A 20,865-nucleotide genomic window follows, 5' to 3' on the forward strand; every position below is an offset into this window, starting at 1 on the left:
TTTTAAGGTAATTTGAGATTTATAGAGTACATAGAGCCTGTTTAAGTCTGCTCTTTGCTTTGTGTCACAGGAGGAGATGCATCTTAAACAGTTTGGGTAGAAAAGAAAAGTACACCAGGCAAGTCGAGAGAGTCTCTCCTATGCAGAATTCAACAGCAAAGTCAATTGCTGTTCAGTATGTCTTTGGTGCAAGTCATTCATGCTACAATCACAATTTCTCACCTACTGACAACTGAGGCTATGCAACACTGCAAAGATGAAAAAGGAATTGGCAGCTGTGAGGCGCGGCCTCCTCTCCGTGACCAGTGTGACAAACAGAGGGTCTTTTCAGAAACTACTGGCTACACTCCAAACCCAGGAGGGGGTCTAGCAAAAGCTCATGGGGAAACCGTGATGAAAACAATACTTAATTGAGCAATAGTTGTTATTTTTCTCACGTCAACAGGAAATACATAGAGAACACAGATCTTAACCACAAATACGTACAACAGCTTGTTAGTGGATAATCAATAAGAGTAATGTTCCAGAGAGTAAAGTGGCCAGAGTCAATATATATATATATATATATATATATATATATATATATATATATATATATATATATAATATATATATATAAAGTATATACAGTGGGGCAAAAAAGTATTTAGTCAGCCACCAATTGTGTAAGTTCTCCCACTTAAAAAGAGGCCTGTAATTTTCATCATAGGTACACTTCAACTATGACAGACAAAATGAGAAAATCACATTGTAGGATTTTTAATGAATTTATTTGCAAATTATGGTGGAAAGTAAGTATTTGGTCACCTACAAACAAGCAAGATTTCTGGTTCTCACAGACCTGTAACTTCTTCTTTAAGAGGCTCCTCTGTCCTCCACTCGTTACCTGTATTAATGGCATCTGTTTGAACTTGTTATCAGTATAAAAGACACCTGTCCACAACCTCAAACAGTCACACTCCAAACTCCACTATGGCCAAGACCAAAGAGCTGTCAAAGGACACCAGAAACAAAATTGTAGACCTGCACCAGGCTGGGAAGACTGAATCTGCAATAGGTAAGCAGCTTGGTTTGAAGAAATCAACTGTGGGAGCAATTATTAGGAAATGGAAGACATACAAGACCACTGATAATCTCCCTTGATCTGGGGCTCCACGCAAGATCTCACCCCGTAGGGTCAAAATGATCACAAGAACGGTGAGCAAAAATCCCAGAACCACACGGGGGGACCTAGTGAATGACTTGCAGAGAGCTGGGACCAAAGTAACAAAGCCTACCATCAGTAACACACTACGCCGCCAGGGACTCAAATCCTGCAGTGCCAGACGTGTCCCCCTGCTTAAGCCAGTACATGCCCAGGCCCGTCTGAAGTTTGCTAGAGAGCATTTGGATGATCCAGAAGAAGATTGGGAGAATGTCATATGGTCAGATGAAACCAAAATATAACTTTTTGGTAAAAACTCAACTCGTCGTGTTTGGAGGAAAAAGAATGCTGAGTTGCATCCAAAGAACACCATACCTACTGTGAAGCATGGGGGTGGAAACATCATGCTTTGGGGCTGTTTTCTGCAAAGGGACCAGGACGACTGATCCGTGTAAAGGAAAGAATGAATGGGGCCATGTTTCGTGAGATTTTGAGTGAAAACCTCCTTCCATCAGCAAGGGCATTGAAGATGAAATGTGGCTGGGTCTTTCAGCATGACAATGATCCCCAACACACCGCCCGGGCAACGAAGGAGTGGCTTCGTAAGAAGCATTTCAAGGTCCTGGAGTGGCCTAGCCAGTCTCCAGATCTCAACCCCATAGAAAATCTTTGGAGGGAGTTGTAAGTCTGTGTTGCCCAGCAATAGCCCCAAAACATCACTGCTCTAGAGGAGATCTGCATGGAGGAATGGGCCAAAATACCAGCAACAGTGTGTGAAAACCTTGTAGTATTGAGAAAAACTTTTGTTATTGACCAAATACTTATTTTCCACCATAATTTGCAAATAAATTCATTAAAAATCCTACAATGTGATTTTCTGGATTTTTTTTCTCATCTATATATATAGAGAGAGACTTTTTATACACTGCTCAAAAAAATAAAGGGAACACTTAAACAACACAATGTAACTCCAAGTCAATCACACTTCTGTGAAATCAAACTGTCCACTTAGGAAGCAACACTGATTGACAATACATTCCACATGCTGTTGTGCAAATGGAATAGACAACAGGTGGAAATTATAGGCAATTAGCAAGACACCCCCAATAAAGGAGTGGTTCTGCAGGTGGTGACCACAGACCACTTCTCAGTTCCTATGCTTCCTGGCTGATGTTTTGGTCACTTTTGAATGCTGGCGGTGCTTTTACTCTAGTGGTAGCATGAGACGGAGTCTACAACCCACACAAGTGGCTCAGGTAGTGCAGCTCATCCAGGATGGCACATCAATGCGACCTGTGGCAAGAAGGTTTGCTGTGTCTGTCAGCGTAGTGTCCAGAGCATGGAGGCGCTACCAGGAGACAGGCCAGTACATCAGGAGACGTGGAAGAGGCCGTAGGAGGGCAACAACCCAGCAGCAGGACCGCTACCTCCGCCTTTGTGCAAGGAGGAGCAGGAGGAGCACTGCCAGAGCCCTGCAAAATGATGTCAAGCAGGCCACAAATGTGCATGTGTCTGCTCAAATGGTCAGAAACAGACTCCATGAGGGTGGTATGAGGGCCCGACGTCCACAGGTGGGGGTTGTGCTTACAGCCCAACACCGTGCAGGACGTTTGGCATTTGCCAGAGAACACCAAGATTGGCAAATTTACCATTGGCGCCCTGTGCTCTTCACAGATGAAAGCAGGTTCACACTGAGCACATGTGACAGACGTGACAGAGTCTGGAGACGCCGTGGAGAACGTTCTGCTGCCTGCAACATCCTCCAGCATGACCGGTTTGGCAGTTGGTCAGTTATGGTGTGGGGTGGCATTTCTTTGGGGGGCCGCACAGCCCTCCATGTGCTCGCCAGAGGTAGCCTGACTGCCATTAGGTACCGAGATGAGATCCTCAGACCCCTTGTGAGACCATATGCTGGTGCGGTTGGCCCTGGGTTCCTCCTAATGCAAGACAATGCTAGACCTCATGTGGCTGGAGTGTGTCAGCAGTTCCTGCAATAGGAAGGCATTGATGCTATGGACTGGCCCGCCCGTTCCCCAGACCTGAATCCAATTGAGCACATCTGGAACATCATGTCTTGCTCCATCCACCAACGCCACGTTGCACCACAGACTGTCCAGGAGTTGGCGGATGCTTTAGTCCAGGTCTGGGAGGAGATCCCTCAGGACACCATCCGCCACCTCATCAGGAGCATGCCCAGGCATTGTAGGGAGGTCATACAGGCACGTGGAGGCCACACACACTACTGAGCCTCATTTTGAATTGTTTTAAGGACATTACATCAAAGTTGGATCAGCCTGTAGTGTGGTTTTCCACTTTAATTTTGAGTGTGACTCCAAATCCAGACCTCCATGGGTTGATAAATTTGATTTCCATTGATAATTTTTGTGTGATTTTGTTGTCAGCACATTCAACTATGTAAAGAAAAAAGTATTTAATAAGAATATTTCATTCAATCAGATCTAGGATGTGTTATTTTAGTGTTTCCTTTATTTTTCTGAGCAGTGTATATATATATATATTTTTGTATGCTAGAAAGGAGTGGTTATTGAGATCACACATTTACAAAGAAAAAGTAAGAGAGTTATATACTTACTATAACCCATACCCTGAACAAAGTACTTGAAGGCCTCTGCCAGTTTCCCTGGCTGTGGAGGAGATTACAGTAAGTTAGTTATCAAAAATATATATTTTTATGACAATGATTTAAAAAGCTATATTAGCATATAATAACTTTCAGATCATCAAACCTCACCTGCACAACCTGAGGTAAGCCTCCACAATCAGCCATCTACAGAGAGAAGAGGGAGAAAGAGAGAACTTCTGAGTCGCTAAACATGATGCAATAGCTTAGCATATAATATTGATTATTCAGGAGGAAAATGCATAACACACACAGAATATAACATGCTTCGCTTAACCTTAAACAGTGTAGTCTTGGTTGGATTTAACCTGGAATTGCACTCCACCTGAAACAAGTTTAAAGAGAGTAAATTAACATAATTCATTACATAAAGGAACTGATATTCAACATTTAGTTCCATCATCCTACTATATATGCACAAGGATGTATAAGTGCATGATCTATAATCACAAGCTAAACAACAACCACCCTAACTAACTCACCACTGCCTCCACTGCAGGAGATGTGTCTCCAACCACCAACAGAGAAGGGCACCTGGAGGGGAAGAGGAGGTTCTGCTTGAGCATACAAATGCATACTGCCAGTAGTGCCATTCACCCCAAACATCGGAGGCTGCTAGGTGGCTAGTAGTATTTATTTATTATTATAATAATTATTTTAAACAGGACAAATCTGCGCCCCTGTGCCCCCTATCGGCATGACACCTCTGCATTCTGCCGAAAATACAGTAAAACCAGTTGAAACTCACGTCAGTGTGTTCACTGTGTCCTCATTAAGACCAATGACTGGCCTCTCGATTTCCAGATCCCGACGACTGTTATTGTAAAAGAAGAAAAAGAAGACAAGGTTAAAGCCACATTCGTCCAGCCAGTAGTAGAGCCAACGACTATGGTGGGCAGGAGTGAATCCCTGCTCCCTCTCCACTCCTGCCCAGCGTACCCGTTGTAGGAGGCACAGAAGAGGGCCAGGTTGTCCTGATTGATGTCCTGGGCGATGTGAAGGCGGTAGGTCTGGACCAGCTCCTGGTTGTCTGTCAGCTCATCCTGGAAGGACACACAAGGCGTCAGAATGTGTGTGGATGGTATCATGATGTCGTCTTATATCACTTTTAAAACTATACAAATGTTCACTTTCAAACCAGGTTATCAAAGGTGAATGGAACTCCTAGTCAAAGATGGGCAGATGCCAACCCATCATACTTACAGTGCTGAAGTGATGAGCCATCACCGTGTCCACAATGTTACTGGTCCACCCAGAGAGCTGTTGAGAAAAAAACAGGACAAGGTCTATAAATAACACATAGCTAAAGTGGCAGCCTTCTGGGAGATCACAAGGATCTATGGCTTTGCATTCAAAGATGGGTGATTGGTTAGAGAACTACTGACCTTGGAGGCAGCCCAGTCGATCCATCCCTCGGCACACGGATCCACGTTGATCAGAACCAGGCCCTCTACCAGAGTAGGGTTGTTCAACTGCAGGCGAGAGGAACAACATGTCAGTGCCCAACATGAGCTGAAGTAGTATAGAGCATAACAGTCTTCATAAATGGTATAATAAGGAAGGAATGATGATGATGAACATCTTAGGGAGATGTAGTGATTGGCATTATAACTGCATTCAGAATGCTACAAGCTTTTGTCATTTTCAAGACAGGCCAGATGTATCAACAGAGGCTGCTGAGATGCTGGTTACCTGAAACTACGTTTATGGAATTTGAAAGTCTAATTAATTCAGAATGAGAGCAGACGTCCAGAAGAACATCCAACTATGTGACCCTTATAAATGGACTTCTAGGCCCTTGAGGTCTAGAACATTAAAAAATATATATTGTTTTTCCAATCTACACAAAGAGCCTCTGGGTCTGTGTTGGGGGCTCTGAAGTGGGTGGGATGTGGACAGAGATTTATGGATCATATTCTAATAATAGCTTACTAAATCATTAATCAGATATGAGAAAGACAATAAATGCCAAACAAATTGAAAATCCAATCATGTGTGAGTACTTATTACTGAGTGTGTACAGACTACAGAGCTTCCTGTCTCCTTTCCAGAGCCCTCTCAGACGGGACAAGGAAGAGCTGAGAGTTCGCACCGGGCAGAGGATCAGCTGGTTCCCTTGGAGATTTTAAAATGCACTGCTCCCGAGGTATGACTGCGCAAAAATCTAGAATCATCAACTTCTCTGAAAGCTTGTCCTGTTTTTAAATCAAATGCAGCAACAGTTGTTACCAATCTAACTTGTTTCCAATTCATTCCAACTGATGGAATTTGAAAATCTAATTTAATTCTGAATGAGAGCAGACCCCCAGAGGAACATCCAACTCTGTGATTCCTAAATCCTCCAGATTAATTCCACCCCAACACCCCCCTCCTCCTCCATCTTTCAGTGCTCTCTCTCTACTCCTTTTCTACATGCTCTTTCTGCTCTCTTGTAGAGAGAGAATTCAGCAGAGCTAAAAAAAAAACAAACAGGCATTGAGTGCAGAAAGAGGAAGAACACGTGAGAGATCGAGAGTAAAACAAGGTGATTCACCTCCCTCAGAATGGCAAGGTTTATAATAAACAAGAGGACTGGTGAAATGCTGCTGCATGGGTTGGATGTTAAGCACTGATGTACAGACTGACAAACAACCTCTATAATAGACCAGAATGAGAGAGACAGGAGATTTAGAAAATTAAAATGGACAGATGAGAGAGCTGCTGTCAGTGTTATGTAGACTTACTGCAAACCGGGATAGGATGTAGGCTCCTGCTCCCACGCCAATCCCAATCACACTGTTCACCCTGTGGACACCAGGAAATAGATCACACCATCAGCAACACCAACTTACTGGCATTACAGTCTATCCATCACCACCTAATGAGTCAACTGGTCAATGTCCATGTCACTCACTTGAGCTGAGTCATAACCGAGGGCAGCATCTCAGACAGTTCGTCCATAGTAGGGTACTGGTACCCTGTGGGGAAGGGTGGTGCCGCCTCCTGCTGTCCAGGGGCGTCCACATGGACCACAGCAAAGTGCTGCGTGATCTCCAGCATGTCCTCAAAGTTAAACAGCGTGTTGAAGCATGACTTATCTGTACAGAGAGGGGAACAAAAAGATAGCAATGCAAACCCATTCATAAGAGATAAAAAATAAAATACAAGATACACAAGAACGGCACAAATCTGTACATATCATACATCAGACACAGATCCATGGCATAAACCTAAAGAATTACTCATAGAAGTTATGTTACATGCTTAGAACCACACTTCATCTTAGATAATGTCTAAGATAATGCTATACGGGTTAATCGTGCACACTCACGGTTGAGGCCGATGTCATGGTAGGTGAGGATGACTGGCCGGTTGCCCTTGGGAACGCCCCTCATGGTCACATGGAGCACACCATGGGTAGTCTCGATATCATGCTCCTGCAGCCAATCAGAGAGGAGAACAGATAGGTCAGGGTGTAGGCAGACAGATGTAAACAGTATGGAAGTAGGGAGGGAGACATCCTGGTGGCCAGACAGACCCAATAGGCCCTTGAGGTCTAGGATATTTTAAACATTGTTTTTCCATATCCAATCTTTTTCAATCTACACAAAGAGCCTCTGGGTCTGTGTTGGGGGCTCTGAAGTGGGTGGGATGTGGACAGAGATTTATGGATCATATTCTAATAATAGCTTACTACATCATTAATCAGATATGAGAAAGACAATAAATGCCAAACAAATTGAAAATCCAATCATGTGTGAGTACTTATTACTGAGTGTGTACAGACTACAGAGCTTCCTGTCTCCTTTCCAGAGCCCTCTCAGACGGGACAAGGAAGAGCTGAGAGTTCGCACCGGGCAGAGGATCAGCTGGTTCCCTTGGAGATTTTAAAATGCACTGGTCCCGAGGTATGACTGCGCAAAAATCTAGAATCATCAACTTCTTTGAAAGCTGCCACTGCAGGGAGGAGTAACCCTCCGCTATTAAAATTCAGACACTGAAGCTGCCTTCACTTCTCTCCATTCCTCTCTCTGTGCGGTAATGTCTTTATAAGAGACTACAGAGACTACAGCCATCCGTAACATTATGATTCCAAGTCTGTGCATTAAGTCGTCAGTGTAAATGAGTCTTGGTGAGTGGGGCAAATTGAGCTTCATCGATATCATGACTTGAAACAGGAAGGGATGTAACACACCAAGAAAATAACAGCATCATTCCCTGGCGCGCCTCCAAACGTTCTACAGACCTATCCTGGACCTTTCTAGACTCGTGACAGAAGTATCTGCTGACGTCACACACCACAACGCGGCGCAAGGTCGGCATGACTTGGTACTGCGTATCTGAGTGTGGGTGTGTGTTTAACAGCATGAGGGAGTGCTGGGCCTAGTCTCAGGGCCCAGTGGTCATCAATAATAAAGAAAGAGAGAGAGAGAGAGAGAGAGAGAGGGGGGAGCCTCCTCTGCTCAGAATCAGGGCTGGGAATACTGCAGCAGGCACCATTTTAGAAATGAGAATGGTGGCTATCAAAGTTCCTCTGGAGATGGTGAAGGTTAAACCTTCCTGTCAAGGACAAGGCAGCAGTATCTCTGTCTGAGATCTCAATCAGACATACCAGCCATTTTCTATGCTTTAAAATGCACTAATGAGGTTATTGTCAGATTAAGACTTCAATGAAATGACAGAGACAAGTACATGCAGTAATAATCAACCAGACACCCACGGAGTGTAGACACAAACAGCAGAACAGAAACATGAAGACACATGCAACAGGTTAACGCATTTACTATTATCTGTTGTACATATGAACGTACTATAAAAAATAAGAGAAACTTTAAAAATTTAAACAACACGTGCATACACGCACGCACACGCACACACACACACACACACACACACTTGGAAAAGTAACCTTGTGGGGACATACAATTCAGTCCCATTCAAAATGCTATTTTCCCTAACTCTTAACCCTAAACCAAAACCTAACCTTAACGCAAACATGAACCTAACTCTAGATCCTAACCCTAAACATAATTCTAATCCTAACCATAATTCCAACTAGTAATAGCATTTGACCTTGTGGGTACTAACAAAATGTCCCCAGTTGGTAACATTTTTGTTAGTTTACTATTCTTGTGGGGACTTCTGGTCCCCAGAAGTTAAGTTAAACACGTAATCTACCTCAGATCCAGTCATCTACCTCAGATCCAGTCATCTGCCTCAGATCCAGTCATCTACCTCAGATCCAGTCATCTACCTCAGATCCAGTCATCTACCTCAGATCCAGTCATCTACACTATATATCCAAAAGTATGTGGACACCCCTTCAAATTAGTGGATTGGCTATTTCTGCCACACCCGTTGCTGACATGTGTACAAAATCGAGCACACAGCCATGCAATCTCCATAGACAAACATTGGCAGTAGAATGGCCTTACTGAAGATCTCAGTGACTTTCAACATGGCTCCATCATAGGATGCCACCTTTTCAACAAGTCAGTTCTTTCATATTTCTGCCCTGCTAGAGCTTCCCCGGTCAACTGTGCTGTTATTGTGAAGTGAAAACTTCGAGGAGTAACAATGGCTCAGCTGCGAAAGTAGTAGGCCACACAAACTCAAAGAACAGGGCCGCTGAGTGCTGAAACAGGTAAAAATATTCTGTCCTCGCTTACAACACTCACTACCGAGTACCAAACTGCCTCTGGAAACAATGTAAGCACAAGAACTGTTTGTCGGGAGCTTCATGAAATGGGTTGAGCAGCCGCACACCATGTGCAATGCCAAGCGTCGACTGGAGTGGTTTAAAGCTTGCCACCATTGGACTCTGGAGTATTGGAAACGCGTTCGCTGGAGTGATGAATCACGCTTCACCACCTGGCAGTCCGACAGACAAATTTTGGGTTTGCCAGGAGAACACGACCTGCCCCAATGCATAGTGCCAACTGTAACATTTGGTGGAGGAGGAATAATGCTGGGGCTGTTTTTCATGGTTCGGGATAGGCCCCTTAGTTCCAGTGAAGGGAAGTATTAAGGCTACAGCATACAATGACATTCTGGACGATTCTGCACTTCCAACTTTGTGGCAACAGTTTGGGGAAGGCCCTTTCCTGTTTCAGCATGACAATGCCCTCGTGCACAAAGAAAGGTCCAAACAGAAGTGGTTTTCGAGATTGGTGTGGAAGAAATTGACTGGCTTGCACAGAGCCCTGACCTCAACCTAATCGAACAACTTTGGGATGAATTGGAACGCTGACTGCGAGCCAGGCCTGATCCCCCAACATCAGTGTCTGACCTCACTAATGCTCTTGTGGCTGAATGGAAGCAAGTCCCTGCAGCAATTTTCCAACATCTAGTGGAAAGCCTTCCCAGAAGAGTGCATGTTATAGCAGCAAAGGGGGGACCAACTCCATATTAATGCCCATGATTTTGGAATGAGATGTTCGACAAGCAGGTGTCCACATACCTTTGGTCATGTAGTGTACCTCAGATCCTTCTCGTTGGGTAGTATTGATCTTTCTAGGAGTAAGACATGCTCACACTCTGTTTTGCTTCTTCCCTTCACCTCTATCCCTTTACACACACACACACACACACACACACACACCGCAGTTGAGCCTCAGACGCAAACAGACCTGGGGTGGGGCTGCTGGCCTGGACAGGGAGGGGGAAGAGTAGTGAGCACTGCAATGGCTGCTGCGACCCTTTTACCCTTAATTAACAACAGTGGAACTAGGCTTCTGCAATGGGGGTTTAGACAAACTTCATAGAATGTGGAGGAGAATGCTAATGTGGGGTTTAGGTTTGTGTATGGTCAGAGATGGCTGATAATGATCTATAACAGACTAAGCTGAGGGCTAAGCTGAGAGATGTCTGCAGTGACACCCAGAGGAATTTGCCAAAGATGGGAACACAGTCACACAGAGAAGGAAAAGAGGGAAATAATGAGGAGAGGGTGATGGAGGAGGAGGGGAGAGGAGAGAGATGGTGAGGAGAGAGAGGGTGAGGAGAGAGAGAAGGAAAAGGTGAGGGAAAGTGAAAAGGCAGAGTAATGTGTCATGCCTCACCTATTCCTGCCAAGGGTGTGTGTCTGTGTGTCTCAGTCACCAGATCTAAACCCAATTGAACAACTTATGGGAGATTCTGGAGCGGCGCCTGAGAAAGCGTTTTCTACCACCATCAATAAAACACCAAATGATGGCATTTCTCATGGAAGAATGGTGTCGCTTCCCTCCAATAGAGTCCCAGACACTTCTATGCCAAGGCGCATTGAACCTGTTCTGGCTCATGGTGGGCCAACACCCTATTAAGACACCCTTTAAGTTGGTGTTTCCTTAATTTTGGAAATTCAAGACCAGAGAGAGCCTGTCTATGTCAGGGGGTTGAAAACAGCATTTAGCCTGGAAAGGCACTTGTGGGATATCTTTCAGACTGCACATCTGTTGTTGCTATGTGGGTGATAGATCCATTCCTTTTCACTGTCAGACTGTTGTAGTTCATACGGATACATACACAGGGATCACAAGGCCTGTTTAGCTGGTCTCTATCACCACTGATCTGTACAGAGAAAATAGCTATTTTTTCTTCACGATCTGGCAAACACAGACACAAAAAAATGCAGTATGTGCAGAGACGAGCACACACAGACAGACAGACACATACCCATATTCTCCTGTAGCTCAGACTCCTGAACGCTTACGCACATTCATATTTCATGCCATTATATTGACATGCACCTACAACGCACAATAACATATTCATGCCATCTATGTTGAAAACACATACATGCACAAATACACGTACTCACTCACACACAAACATGCACTCCCCCGCACACAAATTACGAACAGTCTCGACAGTAAGTGCACTAAAACACCTCTCTGCACACTGAAACGGCTCAGCTGCTTAGCTGGCTGTCTGAAGAGGCAGTTAGGCAGGCAGGTATTCTGCCAACCAGCCAGGGAGACCAGCCCCTCCCATAGAGCCAGGGTCTCTCTACCCAGACCCTGACCCAGCCCCGTGAAACTAAACCCAGCGAGGTGTGTCAGTCAGACGCACTCACCACTGCATTCCCAGAGCATGCGATCTGGTCCAGGTCCAGAATGGCTGACATGTTTCCCAGGCAGGAGAGGACTGTGTGCTGCTGGGAGCTTTAAAGATCTCCACAATGAGGGCGGGAGAGAGGGAGGGAGGCAGCGCAGGAGGGAGAGAGAGAGAGCAAGAGAGAGAGACAGAGAAAGAGAGAGAGCGAGAGAGAGAGTGAGCGCAAGAGTGTAATGGGGAGTTAGAGAGAATAACTGCACCAGCTAGACCAGCAAGAGGGAAAGGAGATAGTGACAGAAAGGGTGAATGTTTTTTATGAGAGTGGGAGGGATGGAAAAGATGCAGAGCGAGAGGACGGGAGATAGAAGGAGAGACAGAGTGAGTGAGACTGCAATTTGCGATTGGTAAGCACAGCGCATCCGTGCTTCCAGGGCTGTGTACCAGTTTTTCTAATTGGATTTCAGCAGGTCAGGTGGGCAGAACGGGGGCGAGCTAGAGGAGAACAGGGGAGAGGGATGGGGGATGGATGGATGGATTGATGGAGAGAGAGCGAGAGAGAGAGAGAAAGAGAGCGAGAGAGAGAGAGAGAAAGGAGAGAGGAGGGGGTATTAAGTGGAGGCATGCAGGCAACCCAGGAGACAAACAGCACTCTGACGTCACAGAGAGAGAGTGGTGCTGTAGAAGGGATGCTGACTTTGACGATTGACCGCTTCCTTCCAGTGAATTCAGCATCAGCTCAGCAGCAGCAGCGCTCTGAAATCAATGTCTGATCCTGATTCAATGTGTGGGCTAGAATTGGATTAAACACTATACCTGTCATCAATGAGCAACCAGGCTAATCATATGAAGATAAAATAATATCTTCTTGTGGCAGAGTGAAAACTCAAATGGCAGTGGCAGTGAAACATCAAATTGCTGAAGGTATTTTGGGCTCTGAGGGAAGAAGGTCTGCATTGAATATCAATATGATCTCAGTCTTCTAATGCACCAATATGATTTTGTAACATCAGATTTTCCAGTAAGAAGACATTCAGTAATGATTTTGCTCAATAACGACTTCGCAATGAACCAGCTGTGACCCCATGGTCATCCAAAGAACCATCACCATGACGGGCTGCAAAAGAGAAATTTGTATCCAAAAGAGATTGACAAATGTCTATATTACACTGTAATAACAATCCATGTTGCTCTAAATCACATCTATGAGTGAGTGTGCGTGTATGCATGCATTCACTGGAGTCAGTATATGTGAGAGAGTGGTGCATACAGCAATACATAGATCTTTCTCTGTAAACGTCTCTCCTTCTCTATCGAACCTGATAACCTTTTTTACATTTATTTTTTATTTCACCATTATTTAACCAGGTAGGATAGTTGAGATCAAGTTCTCATTTACAACTGCGACCTGGCCAAGATAAAGCAAGGCAGTGCGACAAAAACAACAGCACAGAGTTACACATAAACAAACGTACAGTCATTAACACAAAAGAAAAATCTATGTACAGTGTGTGCAAATGTAGAAGATTAGGCAGGTAAGGCAATAAATAGGCCTTAGAGGTGAAATAATTACAATTTAGCATTAACACTGCAGCGATAGATGTGCAGATGATGAAGTGCAAGTAGAGATACTGGGGTACTCCCAGTTTAGGTCACCTAACAGTACGAACTCTGAAGATAGATGGGGCGTAATCAATTCACATATGGTGTCCAGGGCACAGCTGGGGGCTGAAGGGGGTCTATAACAAGCGGCAACGGTGAGAGACTTGTTTCTGGAAAGGTGGATTTTTCAAATTAGAAGCTCGAACTGTTTGGGCACAGAGCTGGATAGTATGACAGAACTCTACAGGCTATCTCTGCAGTAGATTGCAACTCCGCCCCCTTTGGCAGTTCTATCTTGTCGGAAAATGTTGTAGTTGGGGATGGACATTTCAGGATTTTGGCCTTTCTAAACCAGGATTCAGACATGGCTAGGACATCAGGGTTGGCAGAGTGTGCTAAAGAAGTGAATAAAACAAATTTGGGGAGGAGGCTTCTGATGTTAACATGCATGAAACCAAGTCTTTTACGGTTACAGAAGTCAACAAATGAGAGCGCCTGGGGAATGGGAGTGGTGCTGGGGGCTGCAGGGCTTGGGTTAACCTCTACATCACCAGAGGAACAGAGGAGGAGTAGGATAAGGGTACGGCTAAAGGCTATAAGAACTGGTCGTCTAGTGCGTTCGGAACAGAGAGTAAAAGGAGCATATTTCTGGGTGTGGAAGAATAGATTCAAGTCATGATGTACAGACAAGGAAGGGTATGGTAGGGTGTGAGTACAATGGAGGTAAACCTAAGCATTGAGTGATGATGAGAGAGGTTTTGTCTCTAGAGGCACCAGTTAAGCCAGGTGAGGTCACCACATGTGTGGAGGGTGGGACAAAAGGGCTATCTAAGGCATATTGGGCAGGGCTTTGGGCTCTACAGTGAAATAAGCCAATAATTACTAACCAAAACAGCAATAGACAAGGCATATTGACATTAGGGAGAGGCATGTGTAGCTGAGTGATCATAGGGTTCAGAGAGTAGCGATAGGTGAGTCAGGGAGCCGATTCAGTAGTCACAACTACGCTAGGCGAGCTGGAGACAAGGCGATTCAGACAGCTAGCTGGCCGGGGCTAGCAGATGGGCCTTCGGCGATGTCGCAATGGAAGAGCCTGTTGAAACCACCTCGGATGATTACGTTGGCTGACCAGTCGTGATGGACTGGCGGGACTCCGTGTTGGCAGTAAAGGGTCCAGGGAAATTAGCAAAAGAGGTATTGTAGCCCAATAATTAACTGGTGGACCTCTTCGACTAGCCGGGAGATGGGAGTAGCCACTCTGCAATGATCCGGTGTAAAGGTTCAGAGCTTGCGATAGGAATCCAGAGATGTGGTAGAGAAAAAGCTGTCCGATATGCTCTGGGTTGATATCGCGCTGTGTAGACTGGCAGGTATTGACGGAGCTGAGGCTGGCTGGTGTCCGAGTTAGGGGTGAAGACCACTAGCAGTAGCTAACTGACTACTAGCTAGTAAGCTGGGTAGCTGCTGATGGGGGTTCCGGTTCTAAAGTATAAAAATAGCAGATCCGTACCACATTGGGTGAGGCGGGTTGCAGGAGACTATATTCAGCCCGTAGATGGAAAGTGAGATTTAAATAAATAAATAAAAAACGAGGAAAACTATATTTACACGGGACAAGACAAAACACATATCCGACTGCGACGCCATCTTGGAATTTTGATTCTTCATAATAGCCACCCTTTGCACACGCTTGGCATTCTCTCAACCAGCTTCATGAGGTAGTCACCTGGAATGCATTTCAATTAACAGGTGTTGTTAAAAGTTCATTTGTGGAATTACTTTCCTTCTTAATGCATTTGAGCCAATCAGTTGTGTTGTGACAAGGTAGGGGTGGCATACAGAAGATAGCTATATTTTGTAAAAGTCCATATTATGGCAAGAACAGCTCAAATAAGCAAAGAGAAACCACAGTCCATCATTACTTGAAGACATGGTCAGTCAATACGGAACATTTCAAGAACATTGAACATTTCTTCAAGTGCAGTCACAAAAACCATCAAATGCTGTGATGAAACTGGCTCTCATGAGGACCGCCACAGGAATGGAAGACTCAGAGTTACCTTTGCTGCAGAGGATAAGTTCATTACAGTTACCAGCCTCAGAAATTGCAGCCCAAATAAATGCTTCACAGAGTTCAAGTAACAGACACGTCTCAACATCAACTGTTCAGAGACAGCATGAATCAGGCCTTCATGGTCGAATTGCTGCAATGAAACAACTACTAAAGGACACCAATCAGAAGAAGAGACTTGATTGGGCCAAGAAACATGAGCAATGGACATTAGAACGGTGGAAATCTGTCCTTTGGTCTGAGGAGTCCAAATTTGATATTTATAGTTCTAACTGCCTTGTGTTTGTGAGACGCAGAGTATGTAAACGGATGATCCCTGCATGTGTGGTTCTCACCATGAAGCATGGAGGAGGAGGTGAGATGTGTGGGAGTGCTTTGCTGGTTACACTGTCAGTTATTTATTCGGAATTCAAGGCACACTTAACCAGCATGGATACCACAGAATTCTGCAGCGATATGCCATCTCATCTGGTTTGCGCTTAGTGGGACTATCATTTGTTTTCAACAGGACAATAACCCAACACACATCCAGGCTGTGTAAGGACTATTTGACCAAGAAGGAGAGTGATGGAGTGCTGCATCGGATGACCTGGCCTCCACAATTACCCGACCTCAACCTAATGGAGATGGTTTGGGATGAGTTGGACCGCAGAGTGAAAGAAAAGCATCCAACAAGTGCTCAGCATATGTGGGAACTCCTTCAAGACTGTTGGAAAAGCTTTCCAGGTGACGCTGGTTGAGAGAATGCCAAGAGTGTGCAAAGCGGTCATCAAAGCAAAGGGTGGCTACTTTGAAGAATATAAAATATATTTTTATTTGTTTAACACTTTTTTGGTTACTACATGATTCCATGTGTTATTTCATAGTTTTGATAGTTTTTATTCTACAATGTAGAAAATAGTAAAAATATAGAAAAACCCTTGAATGAGTAGATGTCCAAACTATTGACTGGTACTGCCTCGCTTCTCGCCCTTAGGAAATTAGTTTTTTTATGTATTATTTCTTACATTATTAGCCCAGATTTTTTTGTGTGTTAATACATACAGCCGGGAAGAATTATTGGATATCAGAGTGGTGGTAACTCACCAGCACTACTAGCATTACAACCCGGAATACAACTTTCCCGAAGCGGATCTTTTGTTTGCACCCCCAATGTCGATTGAACTGATTCCAGAAGCCGACCAAAAACAACACCGGTGAAGGAGAGGTACTTGGAACAGTCTTCTAGTCTGACTTAGGAAGCGTGCACACCACCCACCGTTTCCGAGTTTATTACTCACAAATGTTCAGTCTCTGGATGATAAAGTTGACGAGCTCAGGGCGAGGGCTTCTTTCCAGCGAGACATTAGGGATTATAATATACTCTGTTTCACGGAAACATAGCTCTCTCGGAATATACTGTGTGAGTCGGTCCAGCCAATAGGGTTCTCTGTTCATTGTGCAGACAGGAATAAATATCTCTCTGGGAAGAAGAAGGGCGGTTATATGATTTCATGTTTCATGATTAACGACTCATGGTGTAATTGTGATAACATACAGGAACTCAAGTCCTTTTGTTCAACCATCGGAGAATACCTCACAATCAAATGCCGACCGTATTATCTTCCAAGATAATTTTCTTTGGTTATAGTCAAGGCCGTGTGTATCCCTCCTTAAGCCAGTACCACGGCGGCCCTCAAATTACTTCACTGGATTTTATGCAAACTGGAAACCACATATCCTAGGCTGCATTTATTGTAGCTGTTGATTTTAACAAAGCAAATTTGAGGAAAAGGTGCCAAAGTTCTAGAACATATCGACTGTAGTACTCGCACTGCTAAAAAACTCGACCACTGTTCCTCCAACTTCTGAGATGCATACAAGGCCCTCCCCAGCCCTCCTTTCAGCAAATCTGACCACGATTCCATTTTGCTCCTCCCTTCCTATAGGCAGAAACTCAAACCGGAAGTACCCGTGCTAAGCACTATACAATGCTGGTCTGACCAATCGGAATCCATACTTCAAGATTGTTTTGATCACGCGGACTGGGATTTGTTCCGGTTAGAGTCAGAGAATAACATCAACCTATATACTGACACGGTGACTGTGTTTATCAGGAAGTGAATAGGAGATGTTGAACCCACTGTGACTATTAAAACCCTACCCTAACCAGAAACCGTGGAAAGGTAGCAGCATTCGTGCAAAACTTAAAGTGCGAACCACAGCATTTAACCATGGCAAGGTGACTGGGAATATGGCAGAATACAAACAGTGTAGTTATTTCCTCTGCAATCAAACAGGCAAAACATCAGTATAGAGACAAAGTGGAGTCGTAATTAAACGGCTCAGACATGAGACGTATGTGGCAGGGTCTACAGACAATCACGTACTACAAAAGGAAAACCAGCCACATCGTGCACAATGACATCTTGCTTCCAGATAAGCTAAACACATTCTTCGCCCGCTTTGAGGATAACACAGTGCCACCAACACGGCCTGCTACCAAGGACTGTGGGCTCTCCTTCTCCATGGCCAACGTGTGTAAGACATTTAAGCGTGTTAACCCTCGCAACGCTGCCGGCCCAGACAACATCTCTAGCCGCGTCCTCAGAGCATGAGCAGACCAGCTAATTCTGCAAAAGGTGCAGGGATTGGACTGCTGAGGACTGGGGTAAAGTCATTTTCGCTGATGAATCCCCTTTCCGATTGTTTGGGGCATCTGGAAAAAGCTTGTCCGGAGAAGACAAGGTGAGCGCTACCATCAGTCCTGTGTCATGCCAACAGTAAAGCATCCTGAGGCAATTCATGTGTGGGGTTACTTCGCAGCTAAGGGAGTGGGCTCACTCATAATTTTGCCTAAGAACACAGCCATGAATAAAGAATGGTACCAACACATCCTCCGAGAGCAACTTCTCCCAACCATCCAGGAACAGTTTCGTGACGAACAATGCCTTTTCCAGCATGATGGAGCGCCTTGCCATAAGGCAAAAGTGATAACTAAGTGGTTCGAGGAACAAAACATCAATATTTTGCCAACCACTTTGAAACGACATCCGCTCCTCATTCAATCAGCCTATTGAGTCCACTGGTCCCACTCAAACAGACGTACCCTACGCCTTGACCTCGTTTTCCCCTCTCTCTCCAGAAGAAATCCTGTGTCTAGTGAGGTCTGGCCGCCCAACAACCTGCCTGCTCGACTCCAATTCCTCACTTCCATCATCAACTCTTCCCTCACCAATGGCTGCGTCCCCTCTGACTTCCAAATGGCCCGAGTCGCTCCCCTCCTCAGAAAAACAACACGACACATTTGACGTCAAAAACTATAGACCCCCCCAAGGTGCGGACTCCGGCCGCAAAACCTAAACCCATAGGGGAGGGTCCGGGTGGGCATCTGTCCACGGGGGCGGCTCTGGCGCGGGACGTGGACCCCACTCCACCATAGTCTTGGCCCACTTAAGTGGCACCTTTGGAGCGGCGACCCACACCGCCGACCTCAGACTGGGGACCCTTGCAGCAGGCCCCGAATAGACGGGAGTCTCCGGCAGCGCTGGAGTGAATGGCGACTCTGGCAGCGCCGGAGTGAAGGGCGGCTCTGGCAGCGCCGGAGTGACGGGCGGCTCTGGCAGCGCCGGAGTGACGGGCGGCTCTGGCAGCTCGGGACAGACGGGAGAACCTGGAGGGAGGAGACGGAGAGACAGCCTGTTGTGTGGGGCTGCCACAGGACCCACGAGGCTGGGGAGACCTACAGGAGGCCTGGTGCGTGGAGGAGGCACCGGATGGACCGGGCTGTGGGGGAGCACTGGAGCTCTGGTGCGCAGCCTTGGCACCACTCCTCCAGGCTGGATGACCCCTTTAGCCCGGACCCTCCAGAGTGCAGGCACAGGTTGAACCGGGCTGTGGGTGAGCACTGGAGATATGGTGCATACCACTCGCACCTCTCCCTTAGGCTCAATGCATTCGCCCGGCATGGAGACACAGCACGCAGCGCCGGCGCAGGATACCCTGGGCCCGAAACGGCATTCCGGCGACCAAACACGCTGAGCTGGCACAACACGCCCTGGCTGGATGCCCACTCTCGCATGGCACTTGCGGGGGGCTGGCCTATAGCTCACCGTGCTATGAGCGCGTACTGGCGAAACCGTGCGCTTGACCGCATAACACGGAGCCTGATCAGTACTGCGCTTCTTCCGGTAAGCACGGGGAGTTGGCTCAGGTCTATCGCCTGACTCCGCCAATCTCCCCGTGTGCCTCCCCCTCTCGTGCCTGTTGCTCTGCCTTACCTCATGTTGCCGCCGCTCAGCTCTCGCTGCCTCCAGATCTTCCTTGGGGCGGCGATATTCCCCAGCCTGTGTCCAGGGTCCCTTGCCTTCCAGTATCTCCTCCCAAGTCCAGGAGTCCAGAACCCTCTGCTCCGGGTAACCACACTGCTTGGTCCTTTGGTGGTGGGTAGTTCTGTAACGGTTTTCCTCCTCTTCTGAGGAGGAGTAGGAAAGATCGGACCAATGCGCAGCGTTGTAAGTGTCCATATTTTAGTGAAATAAACCGAACACTGAATACAAAAAGAACAATAGAAATAAATGAAAACCGAAACAGTTCTGTATGGTAAAACACACAGACACAGAAAACAACTACCCACAAATCATAGTGGGAAAACAGGCTGCCTAAGTATGGTTCTCAATCAGAGACAACGATCGACAGCTGCCTCTGATTGGGAACCATACCAGGCCAAACACAGAAATACAAAACCTAGAATACACAACATAGAATGCCCACCCCAACTCACGCCCTGACCAAACTAAAACAGAGACATAAAAAAGGAACTTAAGGTCAGGACGTGACAGACACATTTACAATGTACAAGCACCTGTTGACTGGTCTAATGATGATGCATGCATCTCTGGTAAACCCCCCACCTGGATTATCAATAATCTGTTCACATGTGACTGCTATCTCCACACACACTGATAAATCACCACCATTTTATTTCAGGTATACATTTCTGATTAGAGTCTGTTTTGTTTTAATTCCAGTGTCACCTCAGAACGCAATCATAGAGACTGTTTCTATGTCTCTCTGCCAAAGGCAGGCCAGTGACAGTGTCAGAGCCAAGCTGTCACCTCTCCATCCCTATGAGTCATACAGACACTGTTGTCTCAGCACCAACCACCCCATCCAAGGAGACGGACGGACAGAGGAGAAAGTGGAGGACAGGGATAGCAGCTTAAAAAGACACTGATGTACTTCTTCTCATTGCACTGTTTTCCCCACTTCTCCTTCAGAGCTACATTAACCAATATATTAACCACATTAGCCTTCTGCATTGTACAGGCACATCTTAGACACAAAGGTCTAGCGCCTCTGCTCTGCACCATCAGTCAGGCTTAGAGCGCCCTCCCCTGGGCTAAACGAGATCAG

At 45.9% G+C, this 20,865-nt stretch overlaps 1 protein-coding gene across 3 annotated transcripts in view; it reads right to left on the reverse strand.

Annotated features, from left to right (window-relative positions):
* Positions 1-20,865, reverse strand: part of LOC112219744 (protein NDRG3) — a 49,872-nt gene that overhangs the window by 6,380 nt on the left and 22,627 nt on the right. For 2 of the 3 annotated variants that reach the window (XM_024381267.2, XM_024381275.2), the window contains exons 4-14: positions 7,096-7,201; positions 6,679-6,862; positions 6,509-6,569; positions 5,171-5,257; positions 4,989-5,045; positions 4,725-4,828; positions 4,534-4,599; positions 4,268-4,319; positions 4,063-4,110; positions 3,897-3,932; positions 3,738-3,789 (exon numbers count right to left, since the gene is read on the reverse strand). In XM_024381267.2, the coding sequence (XP_024237035.1) occupies positions 3,738-3,789; positions 3,897-3,932; positions 4,063-4,110; positions 4,268-4,319; positions 4,534-4,599; positions 4,725-4,828; positions 4,989-5,045; positions 5,171-5,257; positions 6,509-6,569; positions 6,679-6,862; positions 7,096-7,201 (853 nt within the window). Of the gene's footprint in view, positions 1-3,737; positions 3,790-3,896; positions 3,933-4,062; positions 4,111-4,267; positions 4,320-4,533; positions 4,600-4,724; positions 4,829-4,988; positions 5,046-5,170; positions 5,258-6,508; positions 6,570-6,678; positions 6,863-7,095; positions 7,202-11,820; positions 12,187-20,865 lie in introns of those variants that run through there. The other variant, XM_024381279.2, reaches the window with a different exon arrangement.

This window comes from Oncorhynchus tshawytscha, linkage group LG02, assembly GCF_018296145.1.
Source record: "Oncorhynchus tshawytscha isolate Ot180627B linkage group LG02, Otsh_v2.0, whole genome shotgun sequence".
Lineage (NCBI taxonomy): Eukaryota > Metazoa > Chordata > Actinopteri > Salmoniformes > Salmonidae > Oncorhynchus > Oncorhynchus tshawytscha.